This window comes from Pteropus medius, unplaced genomic scaffold (genome assembly GCF_902729225.1).
Source record: "Pteropus medius unplaced genomic scaffold, Ma_sr-lr_union100, whole genome shotgun sequence".
NCBI lineage: Eukaryota > Metazoa > Chordata > Mammalia > Chiroptera > Pteropodidae > Pteropus > Pteropus medius.
Window position 1 is genome coordinate 805,375 of NW_024342473.1, and position 21,377 is coordinate 826,751.

Consider the following 21,377-nt stretch of genomic DNA (forward strand, 5'->3'; position numbering starts at 1 on the left):
ATTACTATGAAAAGCCATTTATTGAAAGGACAGATTCGAAATTAACATAAAATTATTTAACATCACTACTCTCTCAATTAAAAATATTAGTTTAGAGGTTGGGTTAAATTCTGGACCTGTTAGTTTTCAAAACAAATATTCTTAGAAAGGGATCCTTTATCTGAGGTCAATTGGAAAATAAAGGGAACTCGAGCTTCTCTATAGTATGAAGGCTATTGAATATTTTTATCTCTGAAAAGAGACAATGTAGACTCATATTCTCCATCGCTACACAAACAATATTCAAGAAATGAGAGGAATTAGCTACCAAAGTGAATAAACTCTCTTGTAGGCTTTGAAGTCCTAATGAATGATGGAGATTATAATCTACATATAAAAAGTCACATGGTGGCACCTTTTGCTAGATCTCAGCCACTGTGGTTACCACTGTGGTCACCGCTTGTTAGCAATTCCCATTGTTATTAAGCGGGGTACAGAGTTTCAGACTATGGGTATGGTTCGCAAACCAATACCAAAATAAATGTGTAATTCTGTTTTTAGTAAAGAAATCACTGGGCTGGAAAACCCTCAAAATATTAATCATTCAGTAAGATCTCCTTAGGAAAACGATAGAACAATTTTTGCACAGAGCCCTTTTGAAGTTACCCAGTTTTGACTTACAATTTGAAAATAAGAGAGCACTCTAGGTCAGGAGGTCTTTCTGAGCTACTTTTAATCCTGCAAGACTCCTAAAAGGGAAGTAGGGCCTTGATTTGGTTAAAAAATATATTTGGCTTCAAGATGGAAAAGACAAAGCCAGGGTTCTGATTTCGTGGTCATGAACTCTCTTTCCTGGCCTAAAGAGGGTGGGCAGTGCCAAGACCTGGGGAGCTATCACAGACTCCTTCTGTGTTTTAGGATTTGGAATTTATTTCTGATGTCAAGATAAGAACAAAAGTCAGCATGGATAGCTGCAATGCTCCTGATGGAGAGAGGCATGAAATTCGTGTCTTTGAGGTCCAACTCCAAAGTCTGAGGTTTTCCATGAACAAGCCTAATTTTATTTAATAACCTTTTAGAGAGTTATTCTCCATGAATGCATCTGAACCCTCCCTGAACCCATTTATGCTTCAGCCAGCACTGTCACTTGGAGTTAACGAGTTCCATATGTTTACCACCCCTGGTGAAAGTAGTTATTCTATTTATTTGTCCTCGAATGTCTCCTGTAAGCTGGATGCTTTGTCCTATCAATAGTTCATTTGGTTGCCACACCCACTCATCTTATTTCAAGGGTTAATAAACTGATCTCAACACTTGAGAAGGAGCAGCTTGAGGCCCAGGTTTTGCTGAAGAAGACTGGGTAAGCTTTCTGCAGGGATTGAAGATCTGGGCACAACAAGTATATTTGTTTCAAATGCATCCTTTTCCTAATCTGTTAAATGGAAACGAAAGAATTTTCAAGATGACCTTTCCATTGCTCAAAAGTTCCACAGAATTTGAGAGAATAAAACATTTCAATCTCATTTCCAAAGAACTATATTGTTATATAATGATAGGTGATAAAAATGCCTTTAATTTCCCTCTATGTTCTTTTCATTAACTGGCTGGGCATTTTCTGGGAACAGTAGGATTTTATCATATTCATAAATTCAAATCAGGATAATGATTTTATTTAATGATTAGATCATGAGAGTTTACCAGAAAATACCACTAAACTTCTGTTTAATTTCTCTCTAATACATTTTCTTAGCTGGGTATATAATTCTACATTATTATCTTTTACTCAGAGTTATAGTTTAAATTCTAGGACACCAAAATTTTTAGAGATGGTACTTTTCCCTTTGATTAATTATAAAATAAACAGACCATGGCCTACCTAAGAGGTTTTTGTTGTGTTTTTTGTTTTTTTCTTGCCCTAATTGTGTCTTCCTTCACAATTTATGCACAGGATTCATGGGCACTTTTTATATCTCTGCTATTAAATCTTATTAGAAGATTTTCATCCTGCAAACTTTTACTATCTCCTCTGTTTCTTCATGTACATATGTATGTTTATTTACTTATCTCTGTAGATGAACAACTGTATTAATGTATTATGTTCAGTATAAAATGTAAATAAAAAAATTAAAAGAATAGAAAAAATGAGGTAACATTCTAATTTTATTTCACATTATTTATTAATAATGCTAACTCTTTTCCTTCTCTTAACATTAGTAATAATATTTTAAGGAGAGCAATGAGTTTGAACCTACTTCATTATTTGATATGGAGACAAAAACATTCAAAAGTCAGATTCTCGGTTCAGTTAATTTTACAACTTGGTTTTAATAGCTGCTTTGGCTGAAAAAAGATACTTCATATGAATACATAAACGGTATAGAAGGACATCAGTGACTGTCTTTCTCAATCATACTCTTGTGTCAACCTTTTCCACCAATTTTGCAAAGATTTTTATTAAAATTTGGCACTTTTCCAACTTCTTTGATACCTTTCATTTGTTTTTTCAAACTAATAAGATTTTTATACTTCTAAAAAATTGTTTGAAAACCCGTAGAGACTCTTCATTTGTAGGATTTCTTAATCAGAATTTTAAAATTTAGGTTTTTCTATATGTGCAGTAGGACTGTTTTTATAGTTGATACAGATTATTTCCAGTAATAAAATTACATACATGATCAAATATATCTTTTTAAGATGATCTTGCCATTGAACTAATTTCCTTCTAACAGCAATTGCTTTTTCATAAATCGTTATAAGATCATAGATAAACAATGTTTATTTTGTTTTAAAATTCTTGTTACATAGCAAACTTTTGTACATTTGGCTTCACAGTTTTTACTGTAATGGCTATTTTATGGTTTCTTTGCAGGAATCTTTTTAAATGACTAGCTCTTTTTGTAGGGTTAGTTTAGTAAAAACAGATAATACAATCTGTAAGTCTACTTAAGTAGGTTTTTGTAATATATGAAATATCATAACTTGAATGAAACAGTGAGGGTGGTGAGAGTGATGCTGTCTCCCTCTCCTCATTGAAGAGGGTCTGCTGTCCTCAGGAGCTCATAAAACCCCAGATAACCATCAGACCTTTGGAGGGATGGTCTGACGAATGTGTGGCCAATATGATTCATAATAAGCTCCAGAACACAATACAATACAATAAACTTAAATTAAGCCTTATATTTAACATACTGAATGAATTATTTTAATAATAAATTAATATATCTGTTATACCGAATATAAGGCTTAATTTTGTTTGTATATAATAATATATATTCTCTATATTATATATAACATAATAGATAATATAAATAAATATATAATACATATATATTATATAATATGTAATACTTCAACATATTGAATAATTATAATACTATATTACTATAGTTAAATGAACATATTATAATATATTATTAGATAATATTATATTACTATTATACTTAATATAAGTATATATTATACATAATTATACTTAATATAGGGCTTACTTTTATTGTTAAATTTTAGATTAAAATATTTTAGAAAAATAGTTCTAATATTTTCTGTATGTTTTTGGAGTCTTCTGATCTATACAGCAGGAGGGACATATAAACAAATAACTATATACATTTTAAAAAGAATACTATGGGAACATGCGGTTAGGAAGGGGAGGAGAGAATAGGGCGGAGGTCATATTCTGGAAATTCAGAGGGGAGATACATTTGAAAGGAACCCGAAGGATGAATGGGAGTTTGCTGAGTGGACTTGGGGCTGGAGGACACTTAAGAAGACACAAAAAGACAAGAGAGTGCACCTAGGAAACACTGAGGAGTCTGTTGGGCTCAGAATATAGGATACTTGCGGGGAGGGTTAGATATGAGACTGGAGAGATAGATGAGCCCCAGGTTGCGAAAGGCTTTGTTCTGTTGGCAGATGGCAGCCACTGGAGATTTTAAGTACAGGAATGACCTTACTGAAGGATGTATTTCATGTACAAATCATAACCAAAATATACTTTTGAAAATAATTATGTTTTTGGCATGTGTGGATAAAATTCTGTTCAATCTAATTTAGCAAATAAGTATTGACTGTATTCTATGTGACAGGCAGTATCCCCAAGGCATTGCGAAGGTGTATTGGCACACATTTTACCTGGCAAAGGATTAAGCTAAGTAGTTATAACTAAATACACAAATATCTGCATTTGGCCTTTAAATTTTTGATTTTTTTTTTATATCCTTGACATCTGGAACAAATTAACACTAGTATTTGATACTTAACAACATATATTTGAGCCAAGTATCCAAGCTAATGAACTCTACTTGAGAATGAATTCTAGTATGGATTCGTTCTGCTGAAGGAATATAAGCATTCTAACTTTATGCGTGTCAGTGTACAGAGAGAAATGTGTCTATGGTATGGCTGTAAGAGGACAGCTTCTGTTATTTGTGTCATTGCTTAGGGAGAGGTGCCACGGTGCCTTCTTGGTTTGCCCTTTAGGAGATGGCAGATATTTGAAAAGGCACTTATGTCATAGGAAATAAAGATTAACAACATCTTAGTTTTGAAAATGAAAGTAAAATATGTTTTGAAGAACATTCGGAAAAAACCAGAAAAGTATAAAGAAAAAAAAGCAAAACTTTCCCAAATAAAACTTCTCAGAGGCAACAGTGGTTAACACTTTATATAATCTTCTAAATCTTTTTCTATGCATTTGTAATATATATATTTTCAAAACTAAAGACATACTATATGTAATCTTTGTATTCTACTTTTAAAATTTAACATCATAAAGACCACATGTTATGAAACATTCTTTAAAGGCATTTTTAGATGCATGTACAGTATTGAGTTCTACAGTTACACTATAATTTACATAAATCTCTAGTTTGGGATGTTAGGTTGATTTCAATTTGGGGGGTATTTTCCCCCTGTAATTACAGATATATTCTTCGGCATAAACCTTTTACCATATCTCTGATCATTTATTTTCTTAGGATCAGTTTCTAAAAGTGATTCAAAGGATCTGAAATCTGTCAGGTGAACTGTCAAACATTTAAATAGAGTGATTGAAATTGTTCTTCACTTTGCCAAAGGATGGGCCTCTGGATAACGAGGGAAAACTTAACTCCTATTCATTCATTCCTTCAGCAAAGATTCATTGAATGCGTCCTGCTCCCAGGCTCTGCACTAGGTGCCAAAGTGCAGCAGGAAGCAAGAGAGATGTGCTCACTGCCCTCCTCTTAGTGACCTGAAAAGTTAAAAAGCATGGGTCAACTCCTTGTTTATAGACGAGGAAACGAGGAAACGGGGGAAGTGGCTTGCCCGAGTTTACATAGCCAGATGTGAAGAGCCAGGAATGAAATATGAGTTCCTCTCTCTTGCAGTCCAAATCTCTTTGCACCCCACCAGCCATCTGTGCATTCAGAGAGATTTCGGGAGCATCATTTCAGGGCAGGTTTTATGGTGTCTTCCACCCTCGTTATATTTAGATCTAGCTCTAGGCAAAGTTGTGAAGTGAACCCGGCCAACTGTGTCTACAGGATTCTGACCTCTCCTTTCTGGGACATTTATCCTCTTGAAGTCCCCCAACCTTCTCTCAGGCACCCAGAGACCTCATAATATTTTCTCATGACTTGTGAAAACCTGATTTCTGCGAAGAAACTGGTATCATTCCTCAATGTGGGTGAGTTAAGACACTGTGTTCCTTTTTCAGGAGGAGTTAACTGTGAAGGCATTTAAAGATCTCTTTCTTATTGAAGAATGCCACTTTGTTTTCAATGGTGGGATTTTGGGCATCAGGGAGGAGATAGGGCAGAGGTGCCCTTCCTTTACTGGTCCTCTGGGCTCATAGCACATCTTCATATGCCCTTTTTACCATCGTTGCTTAGCCCAATCTCTATCTTCTCATACAAAATTGAAAAGCTGATGAGAAAGTTGAGGTCATTGCATCCACACTTGGAACTTATTTCCAGTACATTAAAGGGGCTGCTTTGGACATAGAGCTTCAGAGAACAGGGAAACCCCATTGCTAGGAAACCCTTTCTCTTCCCCGCCTACCCTGTGAGGGGTGTCTGCTAGGAAGGAAATTCAATCAGTCTTCCAGCCACCAGAATTGAATTTAGATGGTCTATTTCCTCTTTGGATTCTGTTCCAAACTGTATTCCTGTTGCTGTGTTCGAAGTTAATTAGAGTCACAAATCATTTATATTTCCCTTTTGAAGGAAAGCCTGCCATAGTACTTATCTCATCCAATTAATTGACTTAAAGAGGGCTCATCCCTTCCTGAAAACACTCTAAATGGCTCTGATGGGTAAGTATCAAGTTTACTCATATATGTAGTAAAAGCTTGAAAAATTCAAATTTTTAGTTTATAGAAATGTATGTGTTTTTTTCTCTGAGCCTCAAAGTTTTAGAGTTTTTCTTCATTTGGTTGAGACAAAGGTGAGAATGGAAGAAACCTGTCCTCAGACAGGGGAAGAGATGCATGTGAACAAAGGAAAGGAAGGGATTTTGATACACAAAGGACTCTCATTGCCAGTCGGTTAAGTGCTGATACTTGAAAATAAAATGTGGAAGAGCTGTCAATTTAGTGCTTATAATATGAAGGTCTCTTAAATTTCTAATGGGGTGTTTAATTTTTAAAATCACTTTGAGTTATGGCCTAAGGAGAAGCTTTGATACTATTAATAAACTTTTAATTTTTTTCTATTTTAAAAACTGTGGTAAAATATACATAATTAAAATTTACTATCTGAACCATTTTTAAGTGTTCAGTTCAGTGATATTAAGTATGTTCATATTGTTGTGCAGTGATCACCACCATCCTCTTCTTAACTCTTTCATCTTGCAAAACTGAAACTTTATACCCATTAAACAATAATTCCTCACTCTTCCCCTCCTATAGCCCCTGCAAGCCACAATTCTTGCTGACTATGATTTTGACTACTCTAGATACCTCATAATTGGAGTCATATAGCATTTGTCTTCCTGTGACTGGCTTATTTGACTCAGCAGAGTATCCTGAAAATTCATGTGTATTGTAACATGTGTCAGAATTTCCTTCCTTTTTAAAGCTGAATAATATTACGTTGATTGTATGTACCACATTTCTTTATCCATTTATTGATGGACACCTGAGTTGCATCCGTGTTTTAGCCACTGTACATAATGCTGCTATAAGCATATATCTTCAAGACTCTGCTTTCAATTCTTTTGGATATATATCCAGGAGAGGAATTGCTGGATCATATGGTAATTCTATTTTTAATTTTTTGAGGAATTGCTATAATGTTTCTCACAGTGGCTGTACCACTTTACATTCCCACTAACAGTGCACAAGGACTAGACTCCACATCCTTGTCAACACTTGTTGTTAAATAACCTTTTAATATTAAGACACATGTAATGAGGTCATATTTTGGAATATTTATCCAATTAATTTTTATCCTGGCAATCCCTACTTCTGGATTGTCCTGTGACCCTTCTTGGGTACTATTTTTAAGTAGGCAAATGGGCAACACTTCTGCCAGTAAGACTACACTACAAGGGTTAGCGTGCCTGGGAAGGAGGATAATATGTAGAGGGAATCCTTGTCAGACTGAAAGAAAAGTGGGAAGCTAGCCCCTGAAGGCCCCATTTGATGGTGGGGAGAGGAAAAGAAATAGAGGTAAGATGGAGGGAAAAATGCTTGCCCAGGCTTTCTCCTTCTATGGGTGGGGGTGAGATAGGAGTGCAAAAGCCCAAAAACATTGGCTAGGTTAGTGGTATCTTTAGCTGGAAAGAATGTAAGCAGTGATGTGCTGTTACATATGTAACAAACAGCTCTCTGAAGAAACAAAAACAAAAATAAAAACAAAAACAATAAAACCCTGATTTTTGTATCATTTACCAATTTACAAGGTGTAAATTCTCCCACCATGGCTGATTTCAAACTACTTATGCTAACTCACTGAACACAGAGTTGAGAAAAACATGTGAATAGTATGCCATTTTATAGCATTTCTCCCATACAGATATAATAGTTGCAAATAACCTCGAGAACATAGATAACAGTTAAATGTAGTAAAATAGTTTTGATTATTTATTAGCATTGTTTTCAATATAATTAATTGTAAATTTATAGAAGTTGAATTTTAATAAAGGTTGTATTTAGCAACTGACTCATAAAAATCATAAAAATTTAACAATAATTCTCATAAGCAGGCTGCGGCACACCACTGGCTATAAGCTTCTATGAGCAGAGCCCAGAAATGATAGCGTATCATTAGTGAAGGAAGCAGCTGTATATTTGATCCCAAAGTCAAGCTCCTGGTTCCCTAGGTCTCAGGGGGGATGCAGTGGGATCTAAATGGGAAGAGTTGAGGGCTCAGTGGACCCACAAAGGCCTGGAGTCCATAGGAAGAGGTGTCAATGTACAGAAATTTCACTTCTGGAGTGAGAAAGCCTGAAAACGTTGGCTGGGTTAGTGGTATACTTAGCTGGAAAGGATATAAGCAGTGATGTGCTGGACTGCTGCGGATTAAATGCCAAACCTGTGGATTTTAGAAGTGAATGCCATCATGAAACCCGCTTGGCTAGATGGGCCAGTCTTTCTTCAGTGCTCGCCTGTTCAGGGAGCGGTCCAGGTAGCCATTCTGCAGCAGCATCTATTGTCAGAGCCCCCTAGTTCTCATCTGTACCCCAACTTATGAGATAATATGGGCTCTGTTCCCAGGTGCCATTTCGGAGAGAAGCAAGGGGGAGGGGAGGAAATCCAGAATCAGAGCATTTATCCCAAAGAAACTCAATCATTTAAAGAGACTGAACAGGAAGACAACTGTGATTCATAAGTTAATACATTTAAAGTTTGTTTTTCTCTCTCTTGCTCCTCAGGCAGGTGGACTTTTGCAAGGATGATCATAAGTTGTAGGAAATAAAGACATGGCAGTTCTTTGTACCTCATGTGGTATGTAAATATGTGACGCTGTTCCACTACTCTATTTTTTCTTCAGATGTCACTACCTGTACTATCAAAAAGTAAAATAATTAAACCACCACTAAGGCTATTATAATTGAGTTTTGGATTATAGGCAGGTAATAATGTTCCTCCAATTTGTCCTTAAAATGAATAGGGGTAATGGAATGGAATGCTCTGTGGTGCTGAGGCTGGAGGGAGGGTGTGGCTGTGATTAGGAGCAGGCACAGGGAATAGGGGAAACTCAGGATGCAGCATAGTTGAGTTGGGTCCCGGATGGAGCTCTGCACCTTGGAAGAAAATGGCGAGAGGCAGATTGAATCGCTTCGTGTTCTCCGAAGAGTTCACCAAAGCTGAACTTTTATGTTCTCCTCATGGATGTAAAGTGAATTTAAAAATGTAGGATGGCACTAACTTCCTTAAAATTTAAATTTTAATAGTCGATTAGCTGTAATTTTTAAAATATTTTTATTCTGAAAACAAATTTTCCACAAGAATGCAATTAGTTCCAAAAAAAAAAAAAAAAAGAGCTCATTTATCTGGCTTTTCTACAAAGGACAATTGAAACATTTAAGGCAGGATTTACTTATTTATCTCCATTTTAGAATGGAACAAAAGTACCAGACTTCAGGTACTGGTTAAAATTAATAAAATATGGGAAAGCTTCTTTTTCTTTTCTTTTGTTCTTTTGATAGTCTCCTATGTAAAAGCTTTATATTACTATGGACATTTTATATATAAGACACTTTTGTTTCTGACTTTCTTTATAAACTCATTTTTAAACTTAAAGGCACGCAATAAAGCTTTATGCATTTATTAAAATATACACATTTTGGTAAATTTAGAATTTTTCCTTACTATCTTGATAAATCAATATATTGTTACACCACAGTCATTTGAAAATAAAACATATTCCATAACATATCTGCATATTATTTCTTTCTTCATGATACACTACGACACCCCATTGTACAGTGCACCAATGGGAATTAAAAACCACAAAGCGAACAAACTTTAACAAATACAGCAATTTCATATCAAAATATATATATATATATATGTATGTATCAGAGAACGACACCAGAAATTACCAGCTGCAAAAAGCAAGTTGTACTTCTCAAGGACCAAACAAAAATGAAACAAGTTAGTAAAATTTGCAAGCTGTACTTATAACTTCGGATATGAATTAAACAGTAATCTTTCTTTTCCACAGTGAGAAAAAGCTTGGGTGTCAAGTCCCGTCATTTGATGGTGTAACTACATGGGATAACAATAGCTGCTCTCTTAAAAACCTGTAGCCCCTTCTGTTAGCTCAGATAGTTGAGGTATTTAGGCGCCATCGTTGCAGTAACAGTGTCTTTGCTTTGGAAAGTGGGATTTATGGTTTCCAGTGTAAATTCTCGACTTTGGGAGCGTGAGTGAGACAAGTGTATTGGCAGACTGCTAAGACCAATCAAGAGGAGATGTGCAAGGAACAGTCTCCTCATCTCAATATTGGAATGAACACAATCCTTCATAGTCTGCACTTTCTGGGAAATTCACATAACCCACAATTCCCTTTAGCCAATGTTACCAATTCAATGTCAGGAAAGTGTAATAGAAAAAAAAAAAGCACAGAGGGAGTTCCTAATGAAAAAATCCACATTGCTCCTGTTTCCTAGTTTGAATACAAAGCTGTTTTCTTTCCTTATTATACCAAAACGTACTAAATGTTCCCAAAGAGTAAGAAATTAGTCTTCTTTCAGAAGACCTCAGACCCAAAGCTGACTTTGTGAAGGCCTTATATGTATTTTGTAATTCCATGCATGTAGAATATTGTTTAATGATTTCTAACACTATTTTAGTTGATAATGCAGAATATATGTTCATTTTTGGTGGCTTCAAAAACTTAAAGCCTTTTTGGGCTTTAAGCCCTAAAAAAAAAAAAAAAAAAAAATGAGAGGAAAAATAGTCACAACAGCCTCTCCTCTAAAGTAGAGAAAATAAAAGTAGACACAAGACTAACAATTATGTACATGAGAGGGGCTTTTCACTACCCATTACCATTCCAACTGAAAAATATGAAATACACTCCTTGGTGAACCAGCATCCTGGTTCCTGTTTGTGGTAGAGCCTGTGGTTTGGGATGCTGTTTCTGTGCTCGCGCGCTGTTTAATTACAAATATTGGTTGTTTCACGGCTGCGCCACCATTGCTTGCCAGTTGGCAACTCTCTCTTGGGGACTCCACTCAGCAAGATATTCTAATCTGAGATACAAAATAGGTAAATGTGTGATTGACCCTCAGTGGGGTTCCACTGACATCTGAGGACCCGGTAAAACCTGGTGGGAAAGGCGACAGCAATTTCCTCTAGTCTTTTAGGCTCATCTGCAAACTCCTGTAGCTTCTCTTTATAATGTAGGGAAGAGATAGCCTCTTGTAAGGTAGACTTCCAACAAGTGTGATGTAGAGGAGGTCAAATTTATCAACCCTTTTCAGAAGAATAGGGAAAAGATATTTCTTTGAAGGAATTTGTGTTTTGTTTCCCAATAATTACTAGGTTTACATATTGACTGGCCCACAGGTTCTAGAGAAGGAGGGATAATTAAAACCAACAACTTTCTTTCCTGTTTATTTAAACGGGCTCTTCACGATCATTACACAGACATTTGATTAGATATTAGTTTGCACTAAGAAGTAGAACTGGACCTAATTCTATCATTTCATTCCTTTTACCAGTTCTAAGTGGCCTTGTGCTTAAGCTGAGCAAAATCTTGAGCTGAGGTTTTACTGTTTAGATTAGAGAGATATGAAAATTTTCATGTTAGGTTTGGTTGTTTAAACTTATTGTTGGAAAATTTAAAGTGGCCGCAAATAACATCATGCTGTCTGTTGACATGTTAAGTGCTTACGCTCTTCCTAGGTTAATGATCAAACCAGATGTGAGACTCAAAGGGAGAATTACATATTGTTTTCAGTATGGATATTTTTTTTGTCCTTTAACATGTTAAATCAACTTGGAGTGTGTATATGATTTATTAACTCTTTGCATAGGCAGATGAAGCCACTGCCCCAGCTTCTTAAAGTTCAGCCTTCCCTGATTCACACTTTCATCATTGCCCCAACGCTCCCCGCCCAAGGAGAGCCAGCCAGCTCAGTTCTACTTTCCCATCTGTCTGTGGGTGAGCCCTAACCTGCTTTCTCAGCATGATTTCTTACTGTTTCATATATAAATCATGCATAAATCACAAGCTCTTGTTAGACTGGCTTTTTTCTTTCCCTTGTAGGAGGCACAATTAAAAAAAATTCGAATGATTGGCTCCAAATCACAGATCCACATGATGAAACCTCTTTGAATTGAATAAAACATAGGTCTTCCTTGGACTCCTTTCAAGGGGGCTAAGTTCCTATGGTAATTATTTATAAGGTGATGTTACATTTAATGTAGTTTCACAGATGTAGTCTTAAGAAAATTATTCTAGTGATTGATGTTATTTAAAAACATATTGTAAAGTCTAAGACTGTTTCACAGAGGCTGGGAAACATGAGGAAAAATATGTCTATTTATCTTAAAAGAAACCTTTTTCTATCATATTGAGTAATTTTTAAAAAGCCAAGGTTGTTAGGGAGATGACTAATCAACTTTAGAGAATAAAGAGAGCAAAGCTGAAAAAAATAATAGAGTTACTATTTGGGAGAAGTGACTCCTGAAATGAGAGTGGTTCATAGCATCTTCAGGCAATCAATATCCACAACATTTACCAAAGCTTGTTCTCTCTTTTTATGCTACAGAAATCACATACATCTGCCACCAGATGATTATTAATGTAATATCTAACCCTCATTAGTAAAAGGAAGCTCTTTCACTCACATTAAGATTTTGTTATTTTGCATTCATACTTCTCTTTGAACACTTTTAATGAATATAGCCCCACTCCATCTGGATATACCTTAAGCTTAACAGATTATATTTAAATTAGGCAGATTTGTTGAGTTCTGAAACCAGTTCAAAACTTCGTTTTCACAAAAATTATTGAAAATTAGTTTGCAATTATTCCCAAGGATATATTTCATAGACCAGGCACTGTAACTTTATGGTTAAGTTTAGGGGAGAGAAAATATGGCATTGCCAAGATTTACTTTAAAATAACCTCAGGAAACTAGAGTTAAAAACAATTAATACAGAGGAATAAAACTAGAAAATAGTAGTTATCTGAATTTAAATGGCATACATTGGCTATGGGTATGATATACAATTTATTTAAGAGTGTATTAAAATGTAGTTTGAATTGACTGTTTTTTGTTTGTTTGTTTGTTTGTTTTTAATACAATGTTAAAGCCCAGTGCATCAGCCTAGAGACTTGTCAGGTTCTGCTGTTTTATCTACAGTTATCAGGCTCCAGTGCTGCTTATTCCCTGGACTGTAAGCCTCTAAGGGCAGATATCCCATCACTTAGCACTTGGAACATTCTCAATCAATGTTAGCTGAGTGAAAAAATGAAGTTCTGCCTCCTCTCCATAACCCTAAAGAACGCCAAAATGGAATTAGCCTCAACTTGTAAGAAAGAATAGACTTAAATATTAGTCCGTGTATCCTGGAAAACGTTTGGCATAATGCTAGATCCAGGAGAGAAAGAACAAGAAACTTGCCATTTTGCCCCCCTTTCAGGAAATTCTCACAAAGATTTTAGCTTAACTCGAACTGTGCCTTCACATACATGCTTACATATCTCAGTGCAGTGCCGGATTCCCTGTAACCCAAAAGTAGAATTTATAGACCATTTACTTTTTTCTGTTGCAGATTCTCTCATGTACCTTGTTTCAGAGAAAGTACTCCTCTTATAGCCCAGACTGAGACATTAGCAGGTAGGTATTTCTCTGGGCTTCAGGGAAGCTGTTCTGGAAAACAGCAGGAAAAATACGTGTGTAAAAGTGAGCTACTCCAGAAGGATAAGGTTCAGAAGTGAAATGTGATCTCATGGAATGCAATTACCTAAGAAGCTGTGCTTCAACATTTTTGTTTTCAGAGTAGCGCCCACCAATCAAGTGGTGGTGTAGCTCAAAAAACTACAGAATTTATAATTTTAGAAATCTGAAATAGAATTTGCAATATGATCTCAGTGGCTGGGTCACTTCTTGTAAAGATTTTTATCTGATTATAAAACAAACAGCCTCCTTCTTCAAGGCATATTAGTGCCATGAAATCATGCTCCAACTTTGCCCTTTTTCATTATATCAGCAGGAGCTTAGAATCTGATATAAGAAAAGGCATGACAGAGAGTTAATTTCTGCCAATGCCCTTCTGGCCTTCACTGCAAGAGATGGTTATTTAAATTTTTTTCTGGGCATTTAAGTAGAGTTTTGATGGTGCTTCTCACCATGCTACTGGGTCTGCATGACTGCTTTATGGTGAATCTGAAACCTGAGGGGAAATGGTCTCAGAGTCCTTGACCTTTGATGGATTCTAAAGTTATAGTTTGGAGACCATGAGAACCTTGGCAAATGAAAGAAGCATATATCTTTTCCATGAATTTGCTTTTGTGAGATTTCAGGATAAAATGTTGCTTGTTGAGGACGTGCCAATGCCACTTGCCCACACTTGGGGAGCAGCTCTCAGCTGGCATGCTGAGCACAGAGCTTTGCCCTTGTGGTATCAGGTGGTGGAAACGCTGCCTTGTGTCCACACTCACCTGCTTTGGCACACCTCCAGGATAAGCTGCAGCCTCGGTATGGTCCAAGAAGTTTGCTCCTTGCTTTTTGGGGTCTCAGTAAGAAGCAAAATGATTCAACCAGCAAAACAAAGGCCTAGGAAACATTTGCTGCCATCAGCTTTGATGGTTGCACCCAAGTTAGAATTTCTTGTAGTCTCTTGTTTAGGTTTTTTTTGTTTGTTTGTTTGTTTTTAAACAAGGGGACCAGTTAGGAGAGCCAGGTTAAACCCTTAGACAGAATTATCCCGAAGAGCAAAAGTAGCAAATGATAGGCTATGACTGGGGACTGACTTTGGGGAAGGCTAGATTTTTGAAATGAGAGGCAAAAAAGTTTTCACCCTCTAGCCCACAGGTTAAGTTACTGAAAATAAATCACCACCATTTCTACACATTTCTTATGTGTTTACTCTTATTCTGGAGAGTAATCTAACTCATCATTTGCGATCAGAGCCTCTGAGTTCTGTTTGTGTTTGCTTTTGCTCTTTGCTTTGCTACTTGTCCGGGTGTTTGCTTTCGCATCTGACATCTGTTGATAATAGAAACCTTTGTCTTCAGCTGGCCCGCCCCAGTTCTCCTGGCTCTCGCCCTCTGTGGCATAGGAGAAACCTTCCTCCACTGAGAAAGGGTCATCCACATCGTAGCGTTGGTAGGTGCTTTGGTGCAGGGCCTCTTCTCGGGCACTGATTTCCAGGGTGCTGTTCCAGATGCCATACCCAAAATAAATGAGCATACCTGCAGGAGGGGAAAGGCACAGGTGAATGAGCAGTTGTTTTGGGATCCATGGGAGATCACCCTCAATGGTGTAAGCAGAGCTTGTGATGGATATGTTCTCTTTCAAAATACAGCGTTTTGAAAATGACTCAAATTAGAGGCCATTTAAAATTGGGAGATCTTGCATTAAGCAACCTATGTATATAGTTTTTCCTAAAAAATCAGAAGGTCTGACAACACTACACTCACATTCTTATATGGCAATCTTTAGGCTTGAGGTAAGAACTAGCTGACTGTTTAGACAGGATATGGGTTCTCTAGGTCACCTCAGTCCCCACTTCCCCTGTTGACATCCAGCTCAGTACATCGTGTAAGTGCCAGGAATTTACATTTTTTTTCTGCCTTGGGTTAAATATTTATGGATCAGCAACAGTGTATTCCCAACATTCTCATGACATTTTATTATCCTATGCCTCCATCTTTTATTTTTCTACTTAGCAGCATGCATATATTATCCTACAATTTCTCTTGCTATTCACTGAAAGCATAATATGTTACTGGCACTCAGAGCTGTCTATTTTCTTCTGTTGCCTCTCAGAGTGTCTAGTGCATGCCACTCTTATGACCCTTAGAACATCTGTTGTGTGTGGTTCTACTTTATAGACTACAGAAAATTGGCACTTAATGTTTGTTGGATGAATGAATGAGAACTCCTAATAAGCATGAAATATCCATTGCAACTCCCTGTTTTGATGTCACTCCAAGCAAAGGAAAGAAACTTGCCTCCTTAGTTAATATGTACCATTAATATGGGCTAATGTTTCATTTCTATTAGAATTTTTTTGAAATAATATATAAAAATAGTTTGAGAGCCCCCATTTTCTACCTGGAAAAGCCCATGAAGGCTCACAGCCTGGAAAGCTGAGAACCATATCCTTGGGAGATCATAGGACATGGTAATTAAGAGTGTGAGCTGTGGGTTCAAATCTTGCCTCCACCACTATTAGATGTCTAACCTTGGATCAGTTACTTAGCCTCTCTGTGCCTCAGTTTTCTCTTCTGTAAAACAATGAGAGTTATTGTGCCTGTAACATGGGGTTGCTGTGAGAATGATACCAGTTAAGCAATAGTTTTCAACCCTGGCTGTACCTGAGAGTCATCTTGGGAGTTTTTGAACCACTGTGATGCTCACGTTCTGCCCTTAGAGATACTGACTTATTGAGACCCAAGCATAGGTATGGTTTTAAAGTTCCAGGGTTATTCTAATAGTCAGCCAAAGCTGAAAACTGCTGAGATTAGGAATGTAAAGCTCCTGATGCACGTACTCTACTGCCAACTCTGGTCATGTTATGGCCTGGCCACTGGGGGCTACTCAGGTATACAACGTTTTTCCAGGACCCCCTAACACTGTCTTCTGAGTGGTACAAATCCCTTTGACTTGGCTACCCCTGCAGGCATCTGCTGGGCTGTTTGTTTAGAACGGCAAGGTCAAGCCTGTTTTCTGCTCTGGTACTTGAGAAATCCTGCTCCCTTTTCAATTTGAAGTGTGTCTTTTTAAGCTTGGATTTCTCCTCTCTTGTCTCAAGTCACTTCCTGTACTCCCCTTCCACCACCGCCCCATGAAATCAACTTTTCAGGAGCCAAAGTAAGCAGAGATTTATAGTCCTAATTGGTAATAAATCCTAGAGTTAATCACTTGCAGATGCAGCTATTACTTCTCAAATAGCGACTTCATTTTTCTGAGCATGGATCTTTATTCTTTCTTGTTTGGGGGTGCAGGTTGGCCAGAGGGGATATTTACTATCCTTGTGTAGAAGGAGGCATCAAATTAAAACCTCTTCTAACGGGCTTATGCCGTTTCTTGGAGAATGTTTCTGTTGGGAGCATGTCTGAGACCTGAGAATAAATTTCAGGAGACTAAGTAGAATTAGCAGACACACACCTTTTGCTCAATTTTCTATTTCTATTGCTATCTTTTCTCCTAGACATCAAGGCAGGTACCAGTTCTTTCTTCTCTGATCCCCTTCTTCGACCTTATTCATTTCCCTGCTGAATTCAATGCCATTTTTTCCTTTTCCCTTTGCCTCTAACTTCTCTGCCACTTCTCAACTCATTCAAGCACTGGTTTGGCATCTATTCTGACAGACCTTCCCCTGCCCCCGCCAGGTATTGGGGTGTCAGGTAAATTGATATTTATGGGAATTCTCGGTATGATTGCTCATAGAATCATGGATATTTAGGACTGGAAATGTGTCTATGGATTATCTATTTGAATACCTTCCTTTTACAGAAGAAGAAACAGAGTCTGGGAAAGACTAAGTCACTTGCCTGGGTCTGAGAGGGGCAGAACCAGCATTCCATATGGATCTAGGAAAATCTCTTGCATATCTAATCCTTCACACCTCCTTTCCCCTGGCTGGTTTATAGTCTATGCTTATTGCAGTAAATACTCAGTAAGAGGTTAGGTCTATATTTGTTCTTTGGGAGTGGCTTGTCCTGGAGGGAACATTGTGTGTGTGTGTGTGTGTGTGTGTGTGCGCGCGCGCGCGCACGTGCACACATGTGCTTGTGTAAATGCATCAACTATGATTACTTTGGGAAAGCAACCCATGGAAACCTGCCACATAGATATTTATGGGCCTTTTAATGTTTGCTCTGAGCCTCTTACAGTTTCAAAGGTATGTCATTCTGTTTTCAAAAACACATTTCAAATATGAGTGCTATGAACCAAGAGGTGACTGTGTGTGCAGCCTGACAGAATAAGTAGTCGGCTTGGGCAAAGGCATTTTCCTAGGTCCTGGCATTCTGTCTGCCTTTATTATTCTTGCTGGCCCTTGAGTCAATTCAGGAAAAGTGGTGTGAGGCAGAGAAGGATCAGAGAAAAGGAAAAATGGAGGAGTACAAAGAAACAGAGGTGGGTGGAGAGAGCGAGAAAGAGAGAGAGAGAGAGAGAAAGAAAGAGAGAGAGAGAGAAAGTGAGCCAGAGAGAGGGAGAGAGAGAGAAGAGACATGTATTACCATCTGTTACACATAGACAAGGGCTTTGTGTCAGGAGGAGTAAACAGAGCTGCTAAAAGCCTCCTGTGTAGAGCAGGGTGTTCTGTTTCTGTTCCTTCTTTCACTTGGCTTAGAGAACTAAGCATGAGGTAGTTTCTGAAAAATCTGTGGGGATTCTGGGAATCCTGAACTGTCTAAACTAGACTTCACACAACAGCACTGAGTGCTGAGGTCCCATAATGATGCAACATTTATGTTGCACCTTTCTCCCACGGAGCGCAAATGTTATCTTGTTTAGACTCCTCTTAACCTGTTTCGGAGTGTATGTGTGTGTGTGTGTGTGTGGGTGTGGTGCGTAAGGTTTTGAATATGTGCATTTCACAGACGGGAAACTGGACACAGGACGAAATCAAGGATTGTCCATGGCGACACAGTTAGTGGCAGGACCTTGAAGCTTCCGGGTCTCTCCATGTCCAAATCTGTTTTTTCTCCCATCTACCAGGGGTGGCTATGAGGCATAGACTGATTGAAAACAACTTTGCTTAAGTTTTTGTTTTGAAGAATTTCAAACATATACAAAAATGGAGAACCCCATGTACTAATATAAAGAACCCTATGTGCTCATCACTAGCTTCCTCAGACACTAACCTATACCCCATCGCTTCTCTTTAGATTATTTTGAAACAAATCCCTTCCACACTGTTTCATCTGTAAATAGTTTAGTATATATTTTTAAAATAGATTCCTTTAAAAAACTTAGCATCATAATCATATCTAAAAACCAATAATAATTCTTGTCATCTGATATCTAGCAATATTAAAATTTCCCTAAATATTATACTTGTGGGGAAAAAAATTATTCACCTTATGGAAGTATACACTTATTTCAATGATGCTTTCATTGCCTGAAATAGTTTTTGGGCACTGTTATTTAGGTTGTCAATGGGACTAGTATCATATCCTTTTGCAAACCCTTATAGACGGTAGAGTTTTACTTTTGAGAGTGGATTTGGTTTTGGCGTATGCCAAACCATCTGGACCCAAGCCTTGAGAATAAGATGGCTAATTGATAAATAATATTATTTATTCTATTTGCATATTTAATTCTGCTGTTCCTTTAAAAACTTCAATCCATTGCTTTGTAGTTGCATATCTTACACCTATAATAAGTGAAAGGCAGATGTGATGATGAAAATCAGAAGGGAATCAATTTTTGTGCTACAGTGTGAAAAGGGGGGCCCTGGAGGCCCCACATGCTGGGCTGGAGTTTTTTTTCTCAGTCAGTGGATCCTAGTGGGAAGGGGCACTCAAGGCAGCAACTAGTTAGCAGCAGGCACAGAAGTGTTTCAATATTTTAACGATAGACTTGGCTGTACAAGGGCAAACTGGCTGAATGCCAGCCCTGGTCAAAGGTAATGGCAACGAGTCCTTTGAAAGGCTGTTTGCAGCAAAGGGAAATATTCAAAGGGAAGCTTTGGCTTCTTTTCCGATTAGAGTTCTCTAGTGGAGAATGTGCTCATGAGAGGTTTGGGCTAGACAAGATGAAAAGTCATATCTTCAACAATTGAATGGGCTTTCTTGATGTAATAGAACACTGTGGGATTATAAAATCTTTATAAAAAAGTACTTCTTTATCCATCATCCCAGAGAAGTTAACTGCACAATGAATCAGTGATTGGAATAGTACTGGAACTCGCATCTCTTGAGTCTGTTCCCATCCCACCCAGCTGCCTCCAGGGAGGTTTAGGAATTCCAAGCCTGCATTCAGACACTGGGCACTTAGGCACCAGCTGGCAAAACACCTACTTACTTCACTTGTGTTGATCCATCCTGTGATAGTTAAGCAAATGACCCCAAACCTACAAGTGAGAGGGGTGGGAGGAGGAGGTCTTTTGGATCATATAGGAGAAAATCTGGAACGAAAACTCAGCTCTGAAAAGAGACTGAGTGACCTGGAGATAGACAAAGCAGCCGATTTCCAACTGCGTGGGTGAAACTTGGGTTATGGAGCAGGTCTTTGATCTCTGGAGTCCCCTTGGGGCTTCCTATCCTCTGCATGTAGCTCCATGCTCCGGGTGAAAAGAGGTGGGCCACCTGACCTCAGGCTGGGTGGAGCTGCCTCTTCCAGGGGTACACTTTCCAGCAGGAAGCCCTGCCCGCTGCAGATAACTGAGGTGCTTTGTTATGCCCAGTCTTTTTTATTTTTACCAGTCTGGGATTAATTTTCCAAAACAGACATTTGCCAATGTAGAAACGAAGACTCCGATGGTAATAAGGTATCCTCCCACCCAATGCAATCCGTATCAACTTTGCTGATTATTTTTTAAAATACCGCCACATTGTAATAACAACAGGGTTTGTTTAACGAGGTGTAGCCAGGAAGAGCAGGTTTAGGATGGAATTGGGGGAGGTGGAGAGTTTCTCTCTCTGACCCTGCAACTGATCTAACATAAAGTCACATTACTTTATGCCTCAGTTTCCCATCTGCAAATGGGACTGGGAGCCTTATATCATTTGAGGGGTATAATGGCCATGAGATTGAATTCAATCTTGTTAAAGAATATTAAAAGATCTAATAATCCAAGCTAGCAGTTCCACTTCTAACTCAATAGACCTCAAGGGAAATGTGTCTATTTGACCGCCAAACACTTGGACAAGAATGCTCATAGCAGCTCTATTCTTATAGCCTCAAACTGGAAACAAGCTGAACATCCAAGGACACTAGAATGGATAAATACTCTGTGGTATATTACCACAGTGGAAGGCTAGATGGGAAGGAGAATGAATAAACTAAAACTACAGGCAACGTTGTAGATGAATCTCTCAAATGTAATGTTGACAGAAAGAAACCCCAACACCCCTTCTTTCGTGGCTCTAAGTCTGTTCCAGGCGCACTGTGCTCGCCCTCTGCAGGGCCTTCCACCTCTGTGATGATCCTCCCTTCATTCTCGGCTGCCTCCGGGTGCAGAGCTGTGGGATCGCCCTTCCCTTCCTCCCCACGGGTCTCCCTGTTTAGCACAGCACCTCCGCCAGCAGGCAGCCTTGACTGTGGTGGGATTCACCTCC

General features: G+C 38.0%; 1 protein-coding gene across 1 annotated transcript in view; it reads right to left on the reverse strand.

Moving 5' to 3' along the window:
• Window positions 1–14,882: 14,882 nt before the first annotated feature.
• SLC7A14 (solute carrier family 7 member 14) overlaps window positions 14,883–21,377 on the reverse strand; it is a 47,867-nt gene continuing 41,372 nt past the window's right edge. Inside the window, exon 7 of the mRNA XM_039864993.1 lies at window positions 14,883–15,335. Coding sequence (XP_039720927.1) covers window positions 15,013–15,335 — 323 coding nt within the window. The 3' untranslated portion in view covers window positions 14,883–15,012. The remainder of the gene's footprint in view (window positions 15,336–21,377) is intronic.